The sequence below is a fragment of the Plectropomus leopardus genome, chromosome 12 (genome assembly GCF_008729295.1).
Source record: "Plectropomus leopardus isolate mb chromosome 12, YSFRI_Pleo_2.0, whole genome shotgun sequence".
Classification (NCBI taxonomy): Eukaryota; Metazoa; Chordata; class Actinopteri; order Perciformes; family Serranidae; genus Plectropomus; species Plectropomus leopardus.
Genome location: NC_056474.1, coordinates 26,644,043 through 26,666,901, shown reverse-complemented (window position 1 = coordinate 26,666,901; position 22,859 = coordinate 26,644,043). Strand labels below are relative to the sequence as shown.

The window sequence follows — 22,859 nt, the reverse complement described above, 5'->3', positions numbered from 1 at the left end:
AATATTCTTATTCACTTTCTATGCAAGAGTTAGTCTCTCCCAGCTCATGTCTGTATGCCAAATATAAAGCAAGCAGCTAGTCAGCTTTTGTCAGAATAAAAGTTGAAAATGTGGAGGAACTGCAAGTGATTATTTTCATACTTACAGGACAGTTCACCTCAAAATTAAAAATACACATTTTACTTGTAGTTCTATCAGTGTAGATGGTTTCGGTGTGAGTTGCCAAGTGTTGAAGACATCATCTGTAGAGATGTCCAATATAATGTAGCTAAATTGGCACTTGCCACTTGCATTTTGCGCTGTCACGAGCACGAGTCTGTAGTCCATGAGTAGATGCACGCTTCCGCGCACTGATGTACGTAGTTGGTGGGTGTAGTTTGGTAGAAAGAAAATAGCTCCTCCATGAAACTGCTCACAACAAGTTCAGTGAATTATCTTAAGTAACTGGGTCATGACTTCTGGAAAGTTTTGAGCAACTGTTGAGTTTTTCAATTGTATTTTTTTAGCACTTTGAGCAACACAAGCTGAGTGCCATCTAGTTCCATTATACGAGAAGGCAGACATCTCTATAGCCGATATCTCCAACACAAGGCACCTCACACCCAAAAAAAATCTAGATTGATAAACAGCAATACAGGTAAGAAGAAAAATATGTTTTTTTGATCTTAGAGTGAACAATTTAAAAACAAAAAAGACATAACATGTGAATGCTTTGCTGGTTGGGGGATTTTGTTGCTTTAGACAGAGCCAGGCTTGCCGTTTCCCTCTGCCTCTCGTCTTTTTGTATAGCTAAGCTAACTGTCTCCTGGTTTGTTCTTATTTTCTCGCTTTTGATGCTCGCAGCCTTCTGTGACTCATGTACTGAAGTGTTATCATGGGGCCCCTACCAAAGCAGTCCAGGAGACAAACACAGATGATTCTGATGTTCGTGTTGTCATAACTTGCTGGGCGAGTTGAACAACAGGCCAACGTCTGACAAACTTGCTGTACTTCCTTTAAACTTACACACTGACACCCATCTGCGCCTCTGTTAGTTCGCTCGCACAAACGCATCAGACCGTACTCGGCGCGAGGGCTTCGTTGAGAGCTATCACCATCAACAGTGGTAAATAATTGAGTAAGCTACTTGTCATGCTGGATTTGCAGAGCGGAGAGCAGAGAGAGCCCGGGGAGCCCTGCGAATACACTGAGCCCAAATGAATAATTTGCCGAGCTTACAGACAACATGACTCGTGTGCATGTTCACACCTTGTGTGTGTGGCAGGTGGGAGATTGTGCTTAAATGCGCATGAATGAGGACATGAGAATTTAAACGGCGACAAGTGTGCGCGCAAGATGTGTGTGCGGCTACAAATCTGTGAGGCATGTGTAGGCGTGCATCTGTGTGGAACGCCACAGAGGATTTGTGTACAATATGTTACATAATCCAACTCACACACTCTTCCTCTTGCACCAAATGAACCAGTTTCTGCAGAATTTCATCCAGCACCCTAAGGAGGCAGAGACGAGAGGCAGACATTCATCATCAGTATTGTCTTCACAACCATCTGCACAGCTGGTTCCCCCCTCGCGGGCCGTACCTGCCCTTGATGTTGAAGTTCTTCCCCAGCATCAGGTGTTTGAGGGAGGGGTGCCTGGAGAACGCCGGGATGACAGCCAGCAAGTCAGCATCCAAACCTGCGCACACCACCAACACACCACACGCATCACTGGAGTGCAACGCCAGCAATACTGCGCTCTCCAGAGCCTTTGTGAAAACCCACTTCCAAGAAAATCTTTAATTACATCTTTCTAAGTACAGAAAAGAACGGGCATCAAACTTTACGAGAGTTATTCTTGAACACAAACAAGATGAGATGCTAACGTACATCAAGTCATATTTTTACTACATAAAATTTCTGGTCTGTCACAGCAGTGAGTCACCATTTACTCTGCCAGGTGTGAATATTCCTGACTTTACAAAGCTGTTTTTTTTCTTCTCATGGACTGTTTTGGAACAAAATCTCACTGCCCACTGAAATTCCAAAATACTCCTAATTAACACCCCCCCCCCCCCCCCCCCTCACTCCCACCCACTACATTTTCAAAAGCTCAAGGATGGATGATGCTTGCTGAGAGGAAGTGGTTACCATGGCAAGATATTTCAGCAACAAAGACTTAAATGCCTCATTCAGAGAGCAAAATATACCCATGGTTAAATACACTCACATGCAGTGAGCTTATTCTTGTGTCACTAAACAGAAACTATTACATGACGGAGCAGAAAGGGGTGCAGGGGCTACAGCAGAGATGTGTGTTGAAGGAGACACATATTGATGAAATAAATAGCTTAATGGCTGTGTAGGCATGAAGGCAGTGGTCATCGCTTTTGTTATGGTCTAGAAAGTGGTTCAATAACTGTAAAAAAACTATGCTGTTAGAGTTAGAAAGAATGAACTTGTTGATTTTGTGAAGCATCAGATGTAGGGGTGGGAAGCTTTAGGCACATTATGATTTGATGCTGGATCAAAGGTCTATGATGCAATTATAAAACTATTGTCAATGCAACTAGATGCCTCAAAATTTTCTAAACATGTTTTAATTTGTCTCGCTGCATGAATACTTTTAAAACACTACATTTAAAACACAGCAGATTTGTAATAATCCATAATTAAAATAAACAGCATAAATTATTTCCATAATCTTTTCTAAACACAATAGCAGTAGAAAACAGCGGAGATGTTTTAGCTGTTAAAGCTGCAGTTGGTTAATTCTATAATAATGACTCTGAAACTGTCACTTAGCCAAACAGTTGTACATTAGAGGGGTGATCTGAAAAAAATAAAAAAAACAGGTTCCTCTTTATCCTGGAAGTGCTTCTGATGCCATCACAAGACAGCATGTGAACGAAAACAACCAATCAGAGAAGAGGAGTCTATAATGCAGCGGTCACTCCATCACTCCATGAAATGCGGTTAGATGCAGTGCTGACCAATTATGAATCAAGATTCTGACATATTTTAAAGCATGTGATCTAGCTGCCATGTTGGATAAAGCTGAGACAAAACTAAGCACCTTCCACTGGCTGGAGCAAACTGTTATTTTACAGCTAAACAGAACACTAAAATATATTTGTGAAAACTTTAAAATGTGAGAAATAGACCATGCAGTGACAGAATCTTAATACATATTTGATCAGCGCTGCCTAGCTTAAAGTGTTTTACATCACATTTTACAGTTTCACTATACAATTGTTTCAGCTGTAGGGAATATACAGCTCAGACTTAAAAACAATTTGTTTTAAGTTACAGATGATCATAATGTTGAGACATGGGTTTTAAATTTCAAATACTGACTTTTCTGAATCGAGACATAGTCTCAAGACAATAGTCACATTCTCTCATGATGCATCTAAGAACCTTTTTTTTTACCCCTTACCCCTAACCAAATAAGTATAAGCAAAGCAGTAGTTGCAAGGTTAAGAGTGTGCCAACAGAATGTTTTTACTGGGTGAAAATCTGTCTTCAATCTAGTCCATCTGTACATTCACAATCCCCACAGACACAGCGAACACTGTGAAATTGTGATTAAAAATACATCATTTTTGATTTTTGATTAATTAAACATCATGCCCCTCTTCGAGACAGGGCTCAGATTAGCTAATAATGAAAGACCTGTTTTAGGAAATCTGCACCGCTTACATACAACACCAACTAACAAATCTGCAATTAATCAAATTACCAAAACAAATTGAAATGCAGTGAACCTGGGACAAAAGGGGTCCAAGACGGTCTGGTGCACCGAGTCTGGGTCATTGCTCACTTTGCCCACTTAGTTATGCAGATTTGAACATAAAAGAAACAGCACATTTCCTTATGAATGAATGCATCAGTGTTGTTTTACAGAGCACTGCGCGAGTTCAGAGCACTAAAGTCAACCTTGTGTTGGGTCATTGACATAAGCTGCTTCATTCATTTTTCACAATCGCTGACTCATTCATCAGCTGCTTGGCTAACAGCAATCATACCAATGCAGTAGAGCAGCTCCGATACATCACAATTCCTCAACTGATACACTAATAGTAACCATGTTTGCTGCCGTAGCTCACTCTACCACCCCAACCTCCTCCTTGTGTGATAAGCTTTTGGTGCTGTTGATTTAGCTCAGCTTTAATGTTCATGGACGTTTATTAAGGGGGATTAGCTCTCCCTGCACATCCCTTATTGCTGCTCCAATATTTCAGCTTCCTCAAAGAGCAGCGCCTCTTTAGACAGATCTAACTGTATAAGCCTTTGCTGTTAATTATCAATTCCTTGACGCATGTCTCTCTGACTAAATTTTGTTGGTAGAAACGTTAATAAAGTTTAAATCTTGAAGTTTTCAGAACTTAAATACACCTTAATGCCTATTGTAACTCGCATTTATTGTGATGCTTTACAGGGATATTCCAACAATTCAGTACTGCACTTCTATAAAAGGGTCAAAATCTGTGTGGCCGAGATATTATGACATTTAGTCTCTATTATTGGTCTAGCTCCAAAAGGCTGGATTCTACAATTCTCAAAATGCATGTCCACTTCTCAAACTCCACACCTCCAGATTGTAACTCAGGCTTTCTTTTTAAAGAGCTGACATAACCCTGATGACATTACTAAACTTTGAGTAAATCAAACTTCACATGTGAAATCTGTCCAATATCCCTTTAGTTCTAAAGCTTGTAACATATAAAATGCAGATAATATTACTGACACTTTCATAACCAGATGCATTTGAAAAGGATGCATTTCAAATAAAAAACTGCCCATGCTGGAGTCCAGACAATGACGGCCGAGATCAAAAGGGTTTCAAATATTCTGCAAATGTGAAATGTGTTTTGATATGAAAATATAAAACAGACCATCTACGTCTGTCTGGTGTGGGTGTGTGTGGACACGTCTCTTACCGTTGTCAGAGATGTCTAATGTCCCCACGCATGAAACTCGAGGAAACAGCTCCTGAATCACCCCAGCACCCGCTGACCTCAACTGTGGGAGGATAACAGAGGAGTGAGACATGATGGGATGGCCACGAGCGTTAATCTGTGAAGAAGATGAGTGAATATACCCACAGCACAGACTAACAGAGCGTACCTCACAGCTGCTGATGTCCAGGTGTAAATCAGTGATATGAGGGTTATTGGACAGACCTAGGAACAGAGCCCTGAAGGAAAACACAGCCAGGGTAGGATGAGAAGAGAGACAGAACAGGGGGACACAAAACCAAAGAGTGAGAAAAAAAGCGAGATAAAGGAGATAAGGAAAGAGGGGAGAGAACAGAATGACAGGTAGAGAAACAAAGGGCCATTAGTTGATGAAGGCAAGGAGAAAATGACAAAAAAACAGAGAAAGAGAGATCAGTCCCAAATCCAATTGCTTCTTTTCCTTCCTCTAACAACCTGAACGGATCATCCAACCGCTCCCCGCCACCCCATCCTGCCCCACGTCCTCCTCTGCACACCTCAAAGTTTTAGAGCCATCTTAAAGGATTTACAGAAAAGTAGCTTAAAAAGAAGATTCCAAGCTCACTAGCTCCCCACCAGAAATCACCTTAAAAACCAACCCTTCAATATTTATTCAGAGGAAGTGGCCAATTGTTGCTCATGCACGCACACACACACACACGCACACACACACACTCAAGCACAGCTGGATACAAAAAGGAAAACTGCATTTGCACATCAAGGCTCAGCTGGAGATTGTTCTTGTGTAGCGAATACACATTTAAGAGTTATGCACCATGAGGAGGTAAAGAGGAGAAGTGCTAAGTGGGGAGTCTGCTCTGTCCGTTTTGGCCAAGATCCACCATGCAGCCCACAATCATCTCAATTGTTGGCAGTTTGCTTTGTTTACTCTGCTATTGATTGTGTTTCTTGGCTACGAGAAGCTACCAGCAGGCTATACACCTAACAGAGAAACTGTTATACAGCAAGATTTTGTTTATTCTCATAGGGAAACTTGCTTTTTTTTGTTTGGCCGCTCTCGAAGCTGCTTTAGCTACAGATCTCCTGAAGCTGGTAAGGATACAGAGTGGTGCACAAAGACACGTCAGCACGGTGGACGCCAGCCAACACGGGGGCTTCAATCTGTGTCCTCTGATTGAAGGCCAGTCTAACAACATAATAGAAAATGTCTCTGCTGTCGAGGAAAGGCGTTTGAAACCTAATGCGAGCCTTGATGATTAAATCTCACTCGTGATTTGGATGCAAACTATGCTCCATATGGTGTTGAGCTATTTTAGTGTTCAAGCATAGCACAACAAAAACTGAAGAAACAAAAACCAAACTTAAAGAGTCTCCTCTTTTGCTGTGTGCTAAAGGTTGGATCTAAAATTTAAAGGGTTTCAGCAGTGATCCTTCTTATGCGTAATTTAGACGGTGCTTATAACTGAAGCACCTTACAGCATCACAAGTGGACACATTTATAGCATGAAAGGCCCAAATGGGAATTCATTCTTTGCCACTTAAAGTCTGACTAAACATTGTCAGCAGCACAAATGGTTGTTTTCACAGAGAGGCAGCATCAGTAAAAACTGCTGGTAACACACTTGAAGGGGTGGTCAGTTTGAAAAAAATGGGCTGCATCTGTTGTCTTAGGCCTGTCAGGATAACCACTTTTGTTGTCCCAGAAATAATAATTGTGATAAACAATATTATTGTCATTTCAAAACCATTTTATGCCACTGAAATAATGATAATATAATGGCATAATAATCCAAGTGCGCCTTTTTTTAGAGACTTTTAATTCTTACGAATATTCAAACATTGGAATTGGAATATGGAAACAAAATATTTTCACATTTTTAAATGTGTAGATATGATAAATATAATAATGTGTGTTTCCCACGGGATGAGAATATTTGAGTTATAGTAGCTATTGACCAGGGTGGCGGTTCAGCAAATTTCCTCCTTTTTCTTATCTTGCGTGTGTCTGTTTTTTATCATTCTGTGGCACCTCCCTAATTCTCGTGTTTTTGCAGGTCCATCAACACAGTTTGAGGAGTTTGTGACACACAAGGTGGATAACTGGTCTGTCAATCCAGTCCGAGTTGATCAATTTTTCGTTTGGTTGCCAGGGGCTGGCAACTAACGACTATCGGGACGGTGCGTCTTCCACTCCAAAAATGCAGCTGCAAGCTACTGGTAAGCAACTCTGTGTTGTCTTTGAAGTGTTATTTTATTTTTCTTCATCACTAAACCCAAGTCTTATGATTGTTGCAAAAACCCTACTGTTAATGCTAACTGCTAATTGGCTAAATGATCAAGGTCGTGTTCATATATCGTACGATAAGTCGATGATGTAATTATTGTAACAGGCCCGCATATGTTACGAGCCCTCGTCACAGCTAAACATATCATTTAGCTCACTATTGGACTACACATTTATGTGAATATTCAGCTGCTCAACCTTAAACAAGGAAGAAAGCCTGGCTCCAATGATAAAGATAAGAGAATTCATCTCAAACACCTACATATTGGCTCATTTAAACTATTTCATGTCTTTATAGGCTTATTATATAGGTTTAATTTTCTCCTACATGTATGTGAAATTCATGATAGGAATGCTGAGAGACAATTATTCAATTGTTATTTTTTTTCAGCGACAAATTAATTTGTCTAATCATTTTAAGCTCTGTATAATATATCCATAATATCTCCATAATATTGAAATTAGGTCTTTGATAATTTCTTGTAAGATCTGCACCTCTACTGACTTTATCCATCAGTCCTTATTCATTAAACACCATACAGGAACATGCTTTGTTTTTGCTTTCACAATAGGGAGTATATTCATCTCTCTCACAATATCAGTATAATATGACATGGACTGTGTGATGAGTATATTAGCGCATGCTCTTGGCTTTTATTGCAGTTTATTTTGCCAACTCAGTGTGTGCACCCTGTCCAGAGGTTCTGTGAATAAAGAGGAAGTAAGTGTTTGCCAATTGGCTGTCACACGGGGTGATACACTAGTCAGAGCTGATCACCGTCAGTGTGGAATATTCATGACACAGCCACATCAGGGCGACTAATGCAGTCACAAATACAAACACTGACAGGAGATTTGGTTACCAAATGAGTGAGTACTGGGGTATTATACACTGATTATCATACTACAACTGTCAAAAGAGATGTACTAATTCCACTTTTTTTCCATCCAATACCAATTCAGACATTAATTTAATCCGTAAACCTCAATTTGTGAAACTCACTGGATCATTATAATGTGTGGCAAGATATAGCTGTTTTATAATGACAAGGACAAAGAAACTATTTCATATAGAAGAGTTAAGTCACGACACTACACCATTTTCCAGATTGTGACGGAGTGGCTCCGTCATTGACAGCGGGCAGCGCACTCATAAACCCACACACGCCTCTGGCTGCAGGCAACACACACACCATACCACCAGACTCAACCGGACATTTAAGAAGATGTTGCAGAAGTTTGTGGCTGACACTGGCAAGGACTAGGACGACTTGCTGCCGTTTTTGCTCTTCGCCTACCGTGAGGTACCCCAGGCATCAGCAGGCTTCTCCCCTTTGGAACTGCTAAATGGCTGTGACGTTCAGGGGCCGTTGGACCTACTCCGAAAAGGCTGGGTGGGACCTTTCATCACGCAGAGTGACAGAGGACAAAATGGAAGCTACAAAGAAGTTGGGTTGCATTTTTCTAAAAAATTATCTTTGAGTTTCTGAGTAGTTTTTTTCAACATGTGAGGTCATTCATGTGAATTTTCCCAGTGGGGAAAGTCGTCATTCCGATTATTCCAGCATTTTATTAGTAAAGTTATTAGTAATCAGTATAAAACCTTAACAGATATTACTTATTTCCATGTTGGCTGCATTCTACAGGTACAAGCACTGAACGCTGACCTCAATGTTGAGCTATGAATCGTTGCCACTGTCAGGCCCTTCTGGATGTCATTTGTGGGTTATGGCGGGCCATGTTGGGCATGATGTTGAAACAATGTCACATGAAAGCTGTGCGGCATTTGATTTTCAGGTTTAAGCTTGTCGTATGTGCTGTTTTAGGAAGGATCAGTGTAAGCAGTAGAGAACCAGTCCGTAAGACTTCTGTGATTTTGTTGGAACCGTAAATAATCACAGACTTTCTCGCTTTTCTGAGAGAGATAGGGGTGAAGCTTACTTGGCTTCTGTACTCAGGTACAATCTCTCCAAAATATACTGTAATACAATGCATTTACCTCAAACCTAACAAATGCTTGTGTGTTTCTTCCCTGAGTTCTGAGTGTTTGCAGGCAATTTCCATCACATCATCTCAAACAATGAATCCCGATGACTACACTCGTAGCTCTGTTTACTCTGTGCTGCTGGATTCTTTAAACTTGAATATGTTCCTTGACTCCGTAGATATGTGGACTTAACATGCTGTTTGGATTTATATGAAGCTTTGGTGCATTTATTACTATTGCACCTTGCACTGAAGTAGATGTTTTTCCCTACTTGTGAAAATGCAGAACTTACTTCTCACAGGTCACTTTCTCTGTCAAAACCAACCTTTAAAAAAGCATTTTGAGTATCTTAACAGTGTATGTTGAAAAGTTTGTTTTGATGTGCTTCTTGGATTGATTTGTTTGTCTTTGCACTTATTTATTTATACCTCCAAGAGATGATTTTTTTTAAGTAGCAGAGCCATATGCATCTTTTATCACTTCCCAAGGTTGTCTGGGGGATAACATCTTTAATACAGTTTGAGTGCATTTACATAAGAATTGTATTCTTTTTTGCTGTATGGAGCTGGAATCTTATCAGCCCAGATACATATAGAAACTAGAAAAGTGCACTCAAAGTGCAGATCTACGCCAGGCGGCTGCCCGAGCTGATCCCAGCAACTCTCGATAATTCTTGTAATTATAGCACAGGCACCGCAGCACGTTTCAGAGCCGAATAAAAATCCAGGTCCTCTATTTATGATGGAGCCACAATACGTGGCAAAAAGTCTATATATGTGAAATGTGGATTCAATATAATTATGAGGATGAATTCATTTTAAAGAAAACACAGCATCAAATTTTTGATCCATGTTGTTTATAACTGAACTTTGAATGGTATCAACTTTGTCTATAGGCTACAGCACAAAAATGTAGGAAATAAAACAATAAACACGTTTAAAACAGACACAGAAAAGAAAACGCTAAACTGCCTATTTATTTAGTTATGGTAGAAGCACGAAAGAAATAATGAAAGTAATGAAAGATAATTACAAAATAAAATCTGGCAGGCAAAATTATCCATTTTAAAACACTCCTATTGTGGTATGACGCCATGTGGCAGACGGAACAAAGAAATGTTAGCCTCTTAACAGTCAAGATGGCAGTGAAAAAAAAAATCCCCTTTATTAGCCCATATAATAAGAGAAGCAACTGGCCCCCAAGTCATATTGTCTAATCTGGCCCCCAGTGAAAAACGTTGGACACCCCTGCTATAAGATGTACCGATGCTCCTTTTCCATTTGTTTTGTAGTGTTTTGCATCTTATACATGCTTAAGGACATAACAAGGTCCAGTTAAAACTGTGTCAGTGACTCACCTCAGAGAATCAGGAGGGACTTTCATAGAGGCCAGGCTGACATGGGTCAGGCTGAATGCAGAGCTGAAGAACTGGCGGAAAGTTGGCAGGGAATCTCTTGCTTTCCTGGAAAAGAACGGCGAAGGAAACAAAAGAGAAAAGATTTTTTAAATGTGTAGGAGTGGTGAGGGAAGAGCGGGACAGAAAGCGAGCACAAAAGATGGACCACAATCAGCCAGTTAGACAGACAGAAAATGGAAGGTAGCGAGCAGATAAGAGAGTGATCGAGACAAGACAGCAGATGACAGAGGGAGTTGATATGCTGATAGAAAGTGACAGAAATTTTGCAGCAGACAAGTAGAGGACTGACAAAGAGAAGAAGAAGAGGAGCTGGAGAGAAAGGGAGAGAAAGAAGTAGACAGATGCTAGCTGTGACATTCAGGTCGGTGTTATATCAACCAGACACTGAAAAGGTGAAGTTGGCATTAATTACTGCCACCAGTTAAAAAGGTAACACTGACCAATTATCCAACCATCTGCTTGGCATACAGCACATTAGCCTGTCATCAGAGAAAGGACGGAGAGAATGTGTGTGTGTATGTACGACATCCCTCCGAGCCATACTACATATGGGGACCACCCTCTGCATTCACAGGATGGATGCAGTACACTGGTTCCGATCTGTGTTTAGAACTTGTCAAAGCGGCCAATCTGCCATTTCAGCCCCCAGCGCACAAATAATTCACCGCAGGGGAGGATGAGGAAGGGGGTCTGGAGACAGCAGGGGAAAGTGATGAGACGCAGGGGAAGACGGGGGGGGGGGGGGGGGGGGGGGGGGGGGGGGGGGGGGGGGGGGGGGGGGGGGTGTATTCATCTTCCAGAAAAATGAGGTTTGTTTTTCAGGGAAAGATTACCTGCTACCCCTCTTCAGGCAGCTGATATGTTGTTTACTTGTGCAGCACAGATTGCTTTTTTGTTGTTGTTTTTTTACTGCACATTTTTTTCACCCTCATTCTGATAAACAACGATTACTGCTTCAATGACGAGGCGCTTTAATAGTGTCGTTAATATGAGTCATTATTTTAGTTATTCATAAACTAAAACGCAAAAATCACTCATCAGTAAATCTATGAACACTGAAATCAAAGAGCACTACTCATATATTCAGATCATTTTTCAGACATTAGCAATTTAAGGAAACCTTCCTCATGGCCGGCATGACTCAGTCCCATGAAGGGAAGTTAATGTTATTCACTAAAGCTGCGTGTGTCCTGCTATGACATGTCAAACTGTCTGCAACATGTTTTGTTTACTTTGATTGTACTAATTTTCTTTTGCTTCAGAATCAATTAACACCAGATGGTTGAGTGAATCAATTTTCTTTCAAAATAAAGCCACACATCATGGAGTAATGGGAGTGATAAAGAAAACTGTCATGCTGGCGGCTCTGTGAGGCCACAACAGCTCTTTGAGCTACGTGTTATCATTAGCACGTTCACACTCTCACTGTGATGACGGAAAATACAGACTTTTAGGAGGTATAATGTTTACCTTATGTTTGCTTTCACAATTTCACATGTTTGAGTCTGAACAGTTTTAGCCCTAAATGCAAAGTGCAGCATTAGTTGATGGGACAGGCATTAGTTTAGCTGGGAATCTGTTACAAAAAAGTAAGAGCAAAGTTAAACTGAAAAGTAAAACTGTTAACATGCTGGGATCACTGAAGTTATTAGGCATCATTAATGTCTGTACTAAAATAAAACCCAAAATATTCAATAGTTGTTGTGATATTTTAATCTGGACGAAAGTGGTGGACCAACCGCATGTGTGACAGATAGAAATTACTATTCCTAAAGCAACGCCAGTAGTGGAGCTACATAAATGACCTTATTGTTTGTGTAGTGTATTTCTGTATATATATGAAGGATCAATTGTATTCTATACAACAAATATAGTGACCTTTACTACATTAAATCCTGCTGACACTTCAAATCCACTCTAAACTATGCACAGTATTTTTAGTGTGTTGACTACTGCATTCTTGCTGATTCACAAAGTTGTGGCTGAATTCTATACAATTAAAAAAAAAAATTCTAGGATGCCCAGTAGCTCAACTGGTAGAGCTGGTGCCTGATGTACAGAGTCTACATCCTCGCTGCAGCACCTACAGGTTTGACTCCAACTTGTGGCCCTATGCAAGTCATACCCTCTCTCTCCCCTTTTCATGCTTGATAATCTGTCCTATCTAGCCAAAAAAATAACCTTAAAAAGCTGTTTCATACTTTAGTTATGTATGATATTTACAAGATATGTGCCTTGCCCATTAATTTTAGAAATATGCTTCAGATCATTTAACTGCTTTCCCTGATGCTCCGACTCCTTTAAATTTTTTTTAACCTGACTCAGCAGTTTCACAAACACTCTTAATTTCACTGATATCTTGACTCTTTTCAGCCAAACAACAGCAAACAACATGTAAACACCTCTTCCTGCTTACATTCCAGCTTCCACTGACACTTGAAATACTTTCAGTGTTTCACCTTTAACTGACAAGTCAACTCCTTATGATTCAATCTAACTGACACTGTCTGTCTGTTTTACTTATGCCCATACAAAGACACAACATGACTCAAGACCATAGACCGTAAAAATAAAAGAAATTGCCACCATGACACCACCCACTGGTTTGTGGATTGCTGCTCTGAAGCCAAGAGTTGGCATTCTGGCCATCTTCATATTGGGGTTTTTTTGGGAGCCAGAAATGACCATATTTGGATGAGAGGGTGGAGCTCTGGAGGAGAGAGGGGTGGATCTGACTCAGACCGCAGTGCCGCCTCACAGACAGCCTGTCACTCAAAGAGACCCCACGCTTAAATATGCCTTACTTTAAGCCTTAATAAAAGGTAAATTGGTGATTAATATAAAAATAACATACAACTGAGGGCGGCACGGTGGCTTTGTGGTTAGCACTGTTGCCTCACAACAAGAGGGTCCCAGTTGGAACGGGGTTCAGTCCGGGCGGGGGCCCTTCTGTGTGGAGTTTGCATGTTCTCCCTGTGTCCGCGTGGGTTCTCTCTGGGGTCTCCGGCTTCCTCCCACAGTCCAAAGACATGCAGCTCAGGTTAATTGATGACTCTAAATTGCCCTTAGGTGTGACTGTGAGTGTGTATGGTTGTTCGTCTATATGTGTCGGTCTGGCGAACTGTCCTGGGTGTACCCCGCCTTCTGCCCGATGACAGCTGGGATTGGCTCCAGCCCCCCCGCGACCCTTACGAGGACAAGCAGTTACAGAAAATGACTGACTGAACATACAACTGTCAAGAATGAGAGGTCAAAATCATTTTTTGTACCAGGCTCTAAACATGTTTATTTCTAATGTAAAGTTGGGCATTTTTATGTGGGGGTCAAATGGGGATTACCTGGCTTCTGGAGTCAGCCTTAAGGGGCCAATCAAAAACAAAAAACAGCAGTTTTTGGCACTTCCATGTTGGCCTAATTTTTCAGCCCCGGAGGTTGCCGCTTCCTGAAGACTCAACATGATAAAATAAAGAAATTTCAAATGTTTCAGCAACACTTTCAGTTGTGAGCACATAATTTTGTAGTTGTTCCTGTCTTTTGTTTATTTTACATTTTGTTTTTGTGTTCTGTTCTTATATTTGTATTTGTTCTTCTGTTTCATGTGTCTTTCAGTGTTTAGTATTTGTAGTTGTTTTCTTTTTGCATTTCATGAAAACATCTTTGAGTACTAAGAAAAGTGCAGTATTAGTTCAACTATTTTTTTCCTTCTTTCAGACAGTGTAGCATTTTGTAGTGCCAAGTTCCATTATTATTGTAATTTATGTGCTACAGAACTTAACTCCAGACAGTTAAAGCCTACAAAATTATGCATTACGGAAAAATATCAACATGACCTGACTTTCAACATCTCCACTCATTCATATTCAGTCTAAACCAACATATCACCTGCCTTTGGCTACATATCTGTAATATGTCTGAACCTCTAGGACATCATAACGGAAAGCTCCTCGGCACTCTCCTCTCTGATTACAAGCTTTCTCATGCGCCCATGTGTTTGGCACAGCTGTTTAATTGGTATTAGAGGAGTAATGTGACTGGCTGAGAATGTAATGAATAATCGCTACACCCCACCAATTTCTATTCCGCTTCACCAAATTCCTTTCTGCATATTGCGCTGTGAACATGAGCCCTTATTGTCCTTGTGCACATGACCCAGCAATTTACACTGACTGTTATAATTGCACTGTAGAAGATAGGACCATTAGAATGTGATTTCGGAGTTGCAGAGTTGGCTTGTAACTTGACAATAATACCAGCCACAACAAGCTTTTGACGGTTGTTCATTGTGAGCCCTACACACACACACACACACACACACACACACACACACGTGCGCGCACAGATACTAGGCTAAAAGAAAATCATGTTATTTCTTGAACTGTAGCAAATCATTTTTTCTCAGTGATTAGGAAAATGTATGCTTGACCGAGTTGCATGTCTTTCATAATGCTCTGACATTCCCCCCACACGGATAAAACCATGTTAACTTGGTTAAAAGATAAAACTGTATGTCGCGAGAGGAAAGACATAAAAGAAAATGTGAGATAAAGAAGGGGGAAAACGTAGTAGAAAATTAAGTTTGAAGGGGAAGAAAATGGAAAAGGTCATAGGGGGGTGAGACATGATGGGAGGTAAAAAAAAAAAATACTGAGATGAAGACATTAAGATAGCAGTGAGGGGAAACCAGGCAGCTGCATTACAAGCCCCTGTCATTGCTATTGTGATAAGCTCCCAGTGTGTGGAACGCCAGCTCCTCTTTGACCCATTTGTAATGATTAGTATACAGCCTGTCAGGACTCCGCTGATACAGAATGGCTTCTGTCGCATAAGCAGATACGGTGTCACTGTCTCTCTCACAAAACCGTCCCCGGGGAGCTGTATCAGCAACTTGTTTCCACACGTGTGGATGTGTGTAAAGGTATCTACACGGACTGCTCATTGTTTCTCGAAAGCACCGTGTGTGTGTGTGTGTGTGTGTTTGTGTGTGTGACGGGTGAAGGAGGTGTCTGAGGCGGTGCGTTCCATATTCATGAGCGGCAGCCGGGCGGTTCTTATCAGCTCGGTTCAGCTTTGTGGCTCCGTGTTGTCACCACAACACCGTGGCCGTCTGACCGGCAGCACTGAGCCAGTGTGTATTTAATACCAGAAGACCCGTGACCGGCGAGAGGTGGTAAGATGAACTATGAAGAGAGGGAGGCAGAGGGGAGAGGGGCGGAGGGGGATGAGTGGGAAGATGTAAGGAGAAAGAGCAGTGGGAAAAGGGATGAAAGTTGGGAGGATGAGGAGAGGGAGGAGGAGTGATAAAAGAGAGGATGACGAGAAGGGAATAAAAGCAAAGGCAGGAGGAAAAGGGAAGAGGAAAGATGAAAAAAGAGTGAAGGAGGCAGTAAGCAAGAGGAGAGGGGTGAGAGAGGAGGAAACAGCCATGGAAAGGGAAAGACAAAATCCATACAGAGAAAATGGATGGTGGAATGCTGGGAAATTAAATCTCCATATTAAAAATGAGGAAACCGTGCGGTGAAGAGCTCACAAATTCACACCAGAAAAGTAAACAAGATATACCACCACACAGTTGTATGCCTCCATGTAGCGGTCTACTTGTACTTACAGTTTACATCCATGTCTGTGAGAACATGGATGCTAAACACAAATCTTTCCCACAGAAGCACAGAAGATCTATACAGTTAAGTTTCTGGAGATATGGCCAAAAACATGTTTTTCAAGGTCACCATGACCTTGACCTTCCACCACCAGATTCTGATCAGTTCAAGTGGAAACTCCCTCAAGGCCATCTGAGAGGAATGCAAGGTCACTGTGATCTTGACCTTTACCCACCAAAATCTAATCACCTCTTCCTTGAGACCACTTGAATGTTTGTGCCAAATATGAATTAATTCCCTTAAGTTGCACTTGAGATATCCTTTCACCAGAGTGAGACCAATGCAATGTCACTATGACCTTGACCTTTGACAACCAGAATCTAATAACTCATCCTTGAGTCCACACGAACATTTGTGCCAAACTTGAAGAATTCCCTAAAGGTTTTCTCGAGATATTGAGTTCACAAGAATGAGACTGATGAGGTCACAGGGACCTTGACCTTTGACCTATGACCACCAAAATCTAATCAGCTCATTGTTCAGTCTATGTGAATGTTTATGTAAAATCAGAAGAAATTCCCTCAAGGTGCTCTTGAGATATCACATTCAAGAGAATGTGCCAAACGGATGGACAGACATGCAAACAGATGTACAACCCGAAAACATAACGCCTTGGGCCACAGCTATCGCTGGTGCAGAGGCATACGAATGTGGAAGAAAAGTGATAAAGAAGACAAGAGGTGCAGCCAGACTGATGCAAATAGTAACAGATAGATAGAGGGATACAGTAGATACAAAGAAACAGAATGCAGGAAAAAGAGATGCAAGCGTGGGAGCCTGGGGATTGGCACTATAATTCACGTCTAAAATTAGTCTCATTTTTCACCGACTTCTTTCTCAGTAATTCTGTAATGTAATATGCTGAGCAGGGAAGCTCCTGGGCTCCTGGGGGACACGACATGATGAGAGCCGGAGCCGCTTCTGCCTGCTAGCTAGGTAAACACAGACACACACATGCACCCACACACACATACATTTTCGCAAAAAAGGAGACTTGTGGGCATGCAAACAAGTGCATGACAGATGGAAAACTTGTTAGCAAACAGAGACATGTGTACGTTGAAGACAGACGGGAACACATTCTGCACACACATGCTGTATATATAAATATATATGCAGTGAGCCAGAAAAAATTAAGAGGGCCAAGCCGAGCGTGCAAGCTAATTCTGTCAGTGAGGTCCAGGGCTAAACACTAATCTACAGCAGAAAATAAATGATGATGCTCGCTCTGCTCCGCGCCTCCTAACTGGAATTCCTCCAGAGCTGTTTGGCTGAGTCAGAAGAAGAAAACAAATGTAATTTTTTTTCTGTAAACAAAAAAAAGCTTTAACAGGGATTTACACTTGAGGTGAACGCCCACCTGTGAGAGAAGGAGTTCTTGGAGAGGTTCAGGTAGGAGAGGTCAGCACAGCAGCCTCGCAGCAAGGCCCCAAACAACTGGCAGAGAAACAGAGAGACACAGAAAGATAAATGGGCTGCGTTATGTTCACTACAGCAACTATGAGTGTGTTGTATAACAGTTATTCTGGCTCTTGAACACTGCACAAATGATTATAGCACAGATTAAAGCTGACACAAATGCAATTTGAACACGCGAAAAAAAATGATGCAGCTGTATTTCTTTCTCGGCAGAAGCCTTTTTGATAAAAATGCCCCTAAATGTATCATGCTAGCATTATAAATTGTATTAAATAATAGAATTTCACAGAAGCCTGACTCGGCAGATCAGAGCGTAGAGGAAAAAAATAGACCAGAACAAATGTGATGTTACTGCTGGTCAAATCAGGATAAAGCAGTCTTTGCAATTTGATTTAGGATTTATTTGATCCTTTTTGTGCCATATGGTTAGGGTTTATACAAGATAATACAACCTTTGTCATTAAGTTAATACATTTGTCTCTCACACACATACACAAGTGTACTGAGCATCCACAGTGTGTGACTGCTGAGTAACATGAAATCATCTGAGGTGAAGGTCAGAATCTCTGAAATGGTTTTCTTTGTAGGTGAAAACCTACAAATACAGAGTTGTTCTGACTGCTTGTTCAGAATCTGCCCAGTCGCAGTCCCAAGTTTTTGCATTCGGGGCCCACTACAAGTTGTAAGTCAAAGACAGGCAATTACCACATCAAGTCCCAAGTCCGAAACTTTGAGATCAAAGTCCTACACAAGTCACCAATATAAAATAAAAGGATACATGCAAAAAAAAAAAAAAAAACATTCTATGATTGGGAGATCAAGTGATCAGTGGCACATTTTATGAATAACACTTTTTAATTTTTGAAGCTTGAGGAAATATATCAAGTCTTTGCAAGTCAAAATGCTCAAGTCCATGTGAAGTCATGAGTCACTGATGTTAGAGTCAAAGTTAAAGTTGCAAGTCTTTTTTGTAAGTCATTTACATTAAGTCTTATGTCCCACTACAAGTCCAAAGTCTGGACAGGCAATTTCAGGGTTAAATCCCAAGTCAAGACTGACAAGTCCCAACTCAAGTCCCAAGTCCTAAACTTTGAGAGTCGAGTCACAATGCGCTCTTCACCGAATTTCATGCCATTTTAACTACAGAGTTTATAAAAATCAGAAATACTCAGTAAAACAACTTTGTTGGAACAAGTGTGACTGGCCCCTGCACTTTCATAGCATATAGCACTGGTAAGCATTACCATAGCAGAATTAATTTTTTGTTTTGTTTTATTTTGCTTACTTCCTGTCTTACTGTATTCATTTCATATTGAAAAAAAAGTCTATAGCTTTCTCTTACCATTTGTATAAGACATTTTCTGTAAGAATATTCTTCCTTTGAAGTGAAATGTTATGTTGTTGCATGTTTTACGTTTTATTTCTAAATGAAATAAAAAGATAACTGTTAAAGTAAATGGGAAATTCAAAAACTCTTTTTTCATCTTTGGGCTTAGCAGAAGATATCGAGTGTTTTAAGTCAATATGCTCAAATCCAAGCGAAGTCACGAGTCGTCGTGTTCAAGTCCAAGTTGAGTTTTAAGTCTTTTTGGATCTTGTCAAGTTGAGTTTAAAGTCATGAAATATGTGACTTGAGTCAGACTCAAGTCCAAGACATCTGACTTGAGTTCACATCTGCAGCGGGTACTTATTAAGATGCTACGTTATAACTGTGTGCAGTAAAGTGAGGCCACCCTAAAATGTTCTATAACTCTAAAATGCCCTTTCTTCTGAGCCACTACATTTTTGGTGTCTCAGTCTCAGTGAGAAATGCTGAGAGGGAGATTTGGCTCAAGTAGTCATTGACTTGATTCCTACACTTTGGGATCATCCACCCACAATGGTAGAAAGTATCACTTACTAAAGTGCAGTACTTAAACATGATTTGGAGGTATTTCCATGTCATGTTATTTAATATCTTTATTCCACTACATTTCAGACGGAATTCTTCTAACCCTGCTTTTTACTCCACTACATTTATGACAGGCTTAGTTACTGGTAACATGAAGTAACAAATGATAATCTATACCCTTAATGTGCAGTAATGAAACTGATATTTTGAAAAAAAAAAAAAAAAACAACACAATTCTAAGCTATTTTGGTCATATCAGTTGGAGACATACAGTGACTTTATTTTCTTCTCGTCCATTTCAGGGTTAATGCCCCCAAGCTCCAGCAGCTGAATGAAAAACAGCAGACACTGTGTTTCCACCAATCTTTCCAAGTGTGTCGGGAAAGTGCTCATCTGTCAGAGAAAGTCCACGAATTCCCGATAGCAGGACCAAATGGGCAGTAAGAGAAGTAATTGTATTACACTGAATCAGAATCAAGCTGAAACCGCACCAGCAAAAAAAAAAATTAATTACGCACATTCTTCAATTTATTATACTGAATATCCATCAAATGTCAAATTTCACATTAAATATGGAAAAAAAAGCCACTCAAAACCTGTGTTGCTGTGTGGAAATTAATTATAGTGTGTCACCTAAGGTTTTACAGCCTATATGATCAACGTCACGTCATGCAGCAATACAGCCACTCATCGACCATCTATCAAAGTGCATAACCAATCAAGCTCTCATCTTGTGAAGATTTGGCTCACTTTCAAACTCTCTGGAAAGTATCAAAACGGATATCAAGGAAACCGTGTCCCAATTAATCTTAAAATAAAGATGATATATGTGTGTTTGTTGGACACAAAAGAGCTCTAGGCAAATATGATCGGCATCAAAACCCAATTTCTCGTAACACTTTGGGCAGCATCTCACCACTTGCGAGAGGTTAAACTGTCGGACAAATCCATTTTATCCTGGCAGTGAGATCCATCACGGAAATTGACTAATCGACCGTTGTCGGTACATCAACGCAGATTAAAACAGGAACTTATTAATAATTCAATCCAACAGGCCAACACTAAAAAAGACAAATTCTCCCTCAGACAGTTCCCCTCTAAAGGATAAATGACAATTAGCAAAACAGGACATGAGGCAGCTATCACAGAGAGCACTCATTTGGTCTCAAGGGGAGTTTTAAAGAGATATAGAGGGAGACAAAGTTTGAGAACTTGCAAATAAAGCAGAATAGATGCAATCACTTCCACTCATGCACATAATTCAATACAAAATTCATGGCCCACATTTACGGGGAGGGAGGAGGATGAGTTTCACGTGGTGGACTATTCCCTCCTGAAACAGAATACTGCCTGACAAGCTGCCTGCTCCTTGGGGTTTAAAACTGCTCAAGTGAAGTGCAGCAAGGAATAAAGCAAATACACACACACACACACACACACACACACACACACACACAGTAAAGTGCAAGGTACTGTGGAAAAAAAATAGTGGCGGAAGTATCAGTAGTATATGGATCCTTTGTGAAACAAGCGGAAAATAACTCATTACAAATAAAAGTTCTACATTCAAAACCTTATGTAAGTAAAAGTAAAATATAATCAGCAAAATGAGCTTGAAGTAACAGAAGTAAAAGTAGTCCTGTACACACATTGTAGTATCATTAAAATTGCTGCATTAAAGTTTGAGTAGGTTTGTGACAGAATAGATTTTTTCTTACCTCAGTTTGGCGGGTAACTGACACTCCCACCCCCCCCATCCTTGCAACTGCCCTCAAAAAATAACAGTCTTAGTTTTTTATTAGACTTTTAAGTGCTTCTGCCAGCACTTGGTGCCCTACACACAGACCATTATGTGTTGTACATCATGAATGTTAATGTATAATTCTCTGGTTTAACTCTTGTCTGTTTTTGCAACTTCAGCATAAGAGATTGTGATGTTTATTACAACTTCAGTAATATCTGCTGTCTTTTGTTCGACACTCTGTAATTCTGCTTGCTCACCGCAGCAGCTCCAGTCTCCGTCTTTGCAGCCTTCAGTGCTGATAAGCTCCTACTAATCATGTGTAACCAATCAGATGCTGTGGGCGGGACATTAATTGAGGCTACAGAGTGGTAACTGCAGACAGAGGGGCTACAACTAAGTAGTGCATTTACCAATTTTTGTTTATTTTGAATGTGCTGATGACCTCAACTCCTCGATTCATGTTGTTGGCAATTAAAAGTTCTTAACCTAAAAATAGTCATAAAAAGAAACCTAACTTTTTGCACTTTGTGATATGCATTTTTCAAAAAACAGCCATTAAATGTATTTGCATTCTATAATTACCTCAAAACTTAAGTTATATTTTCAAAATGTCGATAAAACACAACTGCAAGATGAATGCACTTCCACTGAGTGATGTAATAAGACTTCTCTTGCAATGTTATGAACCTCTTCTTTTGTCATAACATTTCAACAAGCATGGCGATGTTTGTTTAAAACATCACCAGGTTTAAAAATGTATAGAATCTAACATTACTATCTGCACTTTATCTCACTGATATCTGCCTTACTCATTTACTGTACACTGCTGCAGCTGTATCAGAGAGGTATGCAGTTACTGCAAATGCAAATGGAACATTTCCTATTTCTGCTAGTTCAAAGCACCTGACAAAACACGGGGTGGCTTTTATTGTGAAGCAGTCACAGGAAACAAAATTAATTTGTTACTGAGGTTACACTGATACTGATAGTACATAAAAAATACATCTACAATAGAAAGCAAAAGCAATTTTAAAGTTTAGTTTTAAAAATGTTGGAGAAATAAGAAACAATATCTTGAAACAGAAATGAAGGAGGCAGGTAGCAGGACTGGAATCAAGAAAGCTGACTGGTGTAACAAAATAGTTGAAATAATGCTATTGCACTGTTTCACTTTTATAATATAAAGATTTTAAACCATGACACTATTTTAGATTAAAATACTTCAAAAGAAAGAGATTATTAAATGATAACGCATCATGTTTTAGAAGCTGATTCAATGTTTTGAGTGAAAACTTTTTTTAAAAATAGGCAAATTAACTAAGGTTGTTGACATAAAGTGCAAGATAGGGCAAAAAGCATAAAATATTCCTCTAAAATGTGCCGAATTACAAGTATAAAATGGAAAAACTCAAAGTACAAGTGCCTCAAACCTGCTCTTAACTACAGTACTCCAATAAATTTTCTTAGAATACATTTCACCACTGAGAAGAAAAAAGTATTGAATCAGCAATGGGATTAAAT

The 22,859-nt window shown here is 40.2% G+C and overlaps 1 protein-coding gene across 1 annotated transcript in view; it reads right to left on the bottom strand.

Annotated features, from left to right (window-relative positions):
- The window catches only part of carmil3 (capping protein regulator and myosin 1 linker 3), a 106,792-nt gene that overhangs the window by 31,391 nt on the left and 52,542 nt on the right, over nucleotides 1–22,859 (bottom strand). Inside the window, 6 exon segments of the mRNA XM_042496966.1 lie at nucleotides 1,436–1,490; nucleotides 1,581–1,677; nucleotides 4,922–5,003; nucleotides 5,109–5,178; nucleotides 10,568–10,672; nucleotides 17,645–17,721. Coding sequence (XP_042352900.1) covers nucleotides 1,436–1,490; nucleotides 1,581–1,677; nucleotides 4,922–5,003; nucleotides 5,109–5,178; nucleotides 10,568–10,672; nucleotides 17,645–17,721 — 486 coding nt within the window.